Source organism: Acanthisitta chloris, unplaced genomic scaffold (assembly GCF_000695815.1).
Source record: "Acanthisitta chloris isolate BGI_N310 unplaced genomic scaffold, ASM69581v1 scaffold20025, whole genome shotgun sequence".
NCBI classification, from domain to species: Eukaryota; Metazoa; Chordata; class Aves; order Passeriformes; family Acanthisittidae; genus Acanthisitta; species Acanthisitta chloris.
In genome coordinates this window covers 9,477-14,762 of record NW_008672386.1, presented here as the reverse complement: position 1 = coordinate 14,762, position 5,286 = coordinate 9,477, and the positions used below count along the sequence as shown (strand labels likewise).

Here is a 5,286-nt window from a genome sequence, read left to right as displayed (position 1 = left end):
GAGGGAAGCCTGGGAAAAGGCACAGTAAGTTTTGCTTGTCCCTGAAGTTTGTAATGAAGCTTAGAAATTCTAGACATGTGACACAGTTGCCTTTATTTGTATGTCATACTCATATGACCTTTAAAAATCAGTAGGTAATCGCTCTATAAAATAATGATTTAATAAGATTAATCACAATTTATAAATTAATAACATTATCTTATAAATATATGACTGCTTCTTATTGAGTCATATTTTAAAATCTCACAAGAAGCCAAGTATTCTATTAGAGCTTCTAGGATTATCCTGTGCTAGAGGAATGAATATAATACAAACTGCAGTTCTCAGTAAGTAATTGGCCTCCTATAAGCTGTAAAGGACCTAAAATATATCAAAACCTTCCATCAAGAATGAGGTTATAGCTGTTCCTTCCCTATGGAAAGAAAAGCAGCTAGAGCAGCTGGGCAGTCACTGAAGATGTAGGTGTAAAGCTTCCAAGTACTCTGAGCTGCCACAGTCAGCTCCCATGGACTGTACTGCATTCACATGGCTGAAAATACATTGCTGATCAGTGGCACTGTTCAGAGGAATCAACAGCAGCAATGCCTTCCTGCTCTGCCTGTTTTTCACTGGTATTACTTACAGCCTCATGGTTGTAAGCCATTTCACCAATTAATTAGACAATTGGTTTGCTCTTTGATTTCTCTGTGGCAAAGGCAGTATGTGTCCTGTGCAGCCTGTTAGCAGGAGGGACTGTGGTCACTCCTCCACGAGTAATCCTCAGCTATCTTGGTCATCCTTAACCCCAAACCACTGCAGTCCACTGCACTTTGAGGAGCACTGGTTGCTGCTTCCTGACTGCCAGGGGCACAAGGCAGCAAGACTTCTTCTGAGCTATTCCTCCTTGAAGCTTTATTGACTACTATTTGTAAGTAGTGCAGCAGGATGTGTAACCAGTGGTGCATTTTTTGTTCATCAGACAGGCTGTAATTCGTGCCCATCAGCAGCAGCTGGATGACTTGGCATGCCTGTGCTTCAAGGAGGAGTGCTTGATAAATCAGATGTCGGCAATGGTAAGTGTTTCAGGTGATGATTTTGGTGCCCATTGAACCTGCATAAATTGATCTTAGAGATTAAAAACTTGAATTGCTAATGTTCCTTGTCAGGTCTCCCTCTTGTTCTCCAGTGCCTGCCTGAGCCCTAGGGGAGGCCTCTCATTTTCAGTGCCTGTTGTGCCTTTGCCAGTCTCCACTCTGTTCATATCAGCAAATACAGTTCATATCAGTAAATACAAGCTCCATTGCTGCATTACATTATCAAACTATTTCAATCCCTATCACAGTTCAGATCTGGAGTGCAGGGACTCTTGCCTCAGGGATTTTGGAGCAGAGCCACCGTGTGGCTTATTCGCTGTGATTTCCAGCTGCATTTGCTGTGTTACAGATGACATACAGAAGTTCACAAAGCAGCACAAGAGCCATAAACTGTTAGTTTTGTGACAGAGAATGCAGTGATAGAAAGCAATCTTTATTTTTTTTAGTTTTTAACATCTTTTGAGATTGTTCTTTCTAAGTCTGTTGGTCACTGGACACCAGCCCTCCCCCCACCATTTATTTGCCCCTTGCAGCAAGCAAGTATTTTCTGGTTAGCAGAATTGTGACAAGCTTGCCAGGCCTCCCAGCAGTGTGTGAATAGCATGTCCTGTAGTGTCATTTCACAGCATGACCTTTTTGGGGCAATGGAATTAGCTTGGGCTTCCTTTCATCATATTCTCTCATTCTATTCTCAGATGGCTGCAACTTCTTCAGCCATGAAACTCTGACTGCAGGAGATACTCCTGCCAGGACCAGCCACATACATACACGAAGCAGTTTCTAAAGTGCTTGGAAAAATATGCCATAGCAGCTGGGCTGGTCTTCATTACTGTCCTGACGTCCCTGCAAGACAGAGATACGGTGAAGGAGATAGCTGGAGTGCTGCCAATAAGCTTTAGAGTGATTAATTTCCACACGCAGCAGCTGAGATCCCCAGCCCTGGGGATGCTGATGCCTCCCAGCTTCTGAGACACTGACCCATGAACAGAGGCACCAAACTGCTCTCAGCTGGAGAGTACAGCAAGTCTGAGTGCTCTCTCATTAATATAAGCCCTACTTACAAACAACTGCATTCATTTCAGTTTTAACCACAGTTTCATATCACTTTTTATTCACGTGGCAGCAGAGTTCCCCTTGGCTGTACACAGTGCTGGTATTGCTCACGTCAGACCTGCAGCCACACAGGAGTTGGACTGGCCTGGCCCAGTGACCTGATGCGAAATGAATCAATCTCTCAAAATTAGGACGTTACGTCTGATCAATGAGTGGCCCAGCTCCCCATTTATTTTCACGGTCGCTAGATCCAACACATGTCAGAACAGTGTTCAGTGCAGCGTAAAACTGGATGACCAGTCCCCGTACCAAACCTCTGAAAAGCTAACCAGTGTAGAGCAGTAACAACAGGTACTTTATACATTTTTGGTTTTGTTTTGAAAGCATTGTATTAGCTGCAATTTCACCAACAGATAAAACCACAAGAGTCAGTGAACTGTGATATTTAGAGACATTGACCTTTGTCTGTGAGGACTGGGACTTCTACAGGGAAATGTTGATTTAATCTATTGGACTACAGAATGGAAAACATGCATTTATATACTGCTACAGTCCAACCTGCTCCTACTGTTCCCTAAACTTTTGTTTTGCCTTCCCCACCAGGATTTTCAGAATTTCGCAACCAAGCTGGATGAAATCTTGATGCTGAAGTCAGAGTGTATCCAAACCATGCGAGCACAGCTGCAGCTCTGCTTAGCCTCTCCTGGCATTGACATGTAACTGCAAACACCTCCATCAGTTTAGACCTTCTGTGTCCAGGTGCACAAGGCCAGCTATGCAAACACCAGCTACACTTTGCTACACTTGGTGCTGCAAAGAGTGGGTGGCAGGGGATAGTGTGTGGTTTGAGGTTTGTGAATGGTGTGTATTGTGGATAAGGACAGAGAGAATCCTGATTAAATGAGAGACTAATTGACACCACAACCTTTGTATTTCATGAATACCAGTAAGCCACAATCTTAAGAATAACAATTCAGCAGCCTTTAACTATCGAACAAAATAGCAGAGTCTTATCATAGCAGCTTCTCACATGTTAAAGGCAATTCTTCTGTGATTGCCAAGAAAATGGGAGGGGACAATTTTGAAGCCAGACACAGGTCTGGACAGAAGTGCTCAAAAGCCACCTAAAGTGCAAACGGAGGCAGGAAAGAGAGAGGAGCCACAGGTTGTTACATAACTAGAACATATATAAATGGAAGTCAAGGCAGGCCAAGAAATGCTGCCAATTCCAGAAGAAGAAAATTAGTTCCTGAGATGAACACTCAGAGCTCCTGAAAGTGGTGTCTTAGTTCATGGGTAACAAGTGGTTTAGCAGACACTTTGTACCCAAGATTCATCTGTTGTGTTAATAAGCATGTTTGGGTTTCATGCTGCTGCACACAGCAAGAGGCCAACAGCTTACCCACTGCAAACCAGGGCTGGCTCAGCAGCCAAGCTCACAGGACTGTTTTTCCACATGAAAAGCTGGTCTGGCAGGAGGCAGTGTGCTTCCAGAACCTGGAAGCTTCATGTAACAGCTGCAGACAGCATGTGGAGCTGGTGTTTGAATCATCATCTGTAGCCCTGCAAAAGCTCTGGTGCTGCTGCGTCGTATCTGAGCCACAAAGGCAGTCCACTTGCTTGAAGGCATAAGTGACCTTGAAACACGCTTACTGCCAACACACTGTGTGAGCACTCCCACTCCAAAATTAGGGCTGTCACAGCACATTCATCCATCTCAGTGTCTCCTCAGTAATGCCCATGGTAGCTCAGTCAAAGCCTGCTCAGTAGCCAGAAATGCCAAGGGTAATGGAACACTGCTGTCTAACCAGCTGTAGATTTTACTGCCTGCCTCTACAGCTTCCCCGAGGAGCCCAGGTTGGGCTGAGCAGCCATACAGTGATCACAGTGACACTCCAGGATGCATATTTGGTGCAAACACTCCCAGGAACATCACACAATGTAGGCCTGGGGAATAGAAGCAAACTCTACATCAGTGCCCTGACTGTTGAGGTGGTTTTAGTAGTTGTTAGTCTCCAGCTGGCAGCTGAGACTGGATTTCTCTGTGGAACAAAGAGCAGAGTTTCTCCAGGGTCTGAGTTTATGGCTCTCAAGATGGTTCCTGTCCAGACTAGAGGCTAGCAGCATGTCACACCTGAACCCAGGTCTCATCTCCTGTCCAGAAGCTTCCTCATCCAGAGAAATGAGGTGTCCCTGAGCAAGACTTTTGGTACTTTGGGATCTGTCCACAGCACAGAACAGTGGTGCCTGAGAGCCACGAGAGAGCTGGAAAGCAGTGGGACACCCAGTACCCTGATAAAACCATGCAAGGAGGAGCAAGCTTTAAATCAAGCTCCCCTTTAAAACCAGCAACTCCCTCCACCTCCTAAAGCCAGGGAGAGCTTTCCCATGAGTAAGGTGAGGGGAATACAAGGCAGCTGGGTAGTCCTTGTACCTTCTGAAAGGATTAATGGATGTGAGGGCTCACAGTAGTTTCCACAGCATTTTCTCATCAAGTATAGAGCAAATAGGGCTGCCAGGGAGCTGCTGAGTTTTTCAAGTTCACTTGGAACCAAGGAAAAGGTCAGACTGTAGGACACGTGTGCACAGGTCACAGGAAAATGTGATGCCCAGCCAGAAACACAGTGCGAGGGAGGAAAACTTTCCCTCCATGTACTCTGACATTTGGGAGATGGAGTATTGGTTGACTGCACTTCAAGGTTTTTTTTAAAGAGCAGCTCAGCAGTTTGTTCACAGGCATTTTCAGTGTCTCACAGGAGCTGAACATTTCTAGAGCAACACACAAGGATGAACCATTTGCACAACCACCAGTGCCATGCCCTAACCTCAGCATTTTCAGAGGCAGTTGTGACAAGATAGATGAGGGACCAAAAACTTCCACAGGCAGAGATGTAGGTTAAGTCAGCTGCCAGACTTGAGCCACCTGTGAATCCCATCCAGGCTACTGTGAAAAAGGCAAGTAAGTCTGTCTGGCAGATCTGAGACCCAGAGTGAGTTTCCAGAGCAGGATCCATTCATTCCCTTGAGGAAAGGCCAGGGACACTCAGAAACAACAAATACTCAACAACAACATGCAGTTTCCCTGAGATCTGATACAATCCTTTTTAAACTGGCATCATCCAGCCAATCCACAGGTCTATACCTTCTCAAGTGCAACATT

At 45.3% G+C, this 5,286-nt stretch overlaps 1 protein-coding gene across 1 annotated transcript in view; it reads left to right on the top strand.

The window, feature by feature from the left end:
* LOC103802061 (kinesin-like protein KIF24) overlaps positions 1–2,870 on the top strand; it is a gene marked incomplete at its 5' end in the record, with an annotated part of 12,171 nt that extends 9,301 nt beyond the window's left edge. The window contains 3 exon segments of the mRNA XM_009074503.1: positions 4–24; positions 959–1,052; positions 2,730–2,870. Of these exon segments, the coding sequence (XP_009072751.1) occupies positions 4–24; positions 959–1,052; positions 2,730–2,870 (256 nt within the window).
* Positions 2,871–5,286: the final 2,416 nt, after the last annotated feature.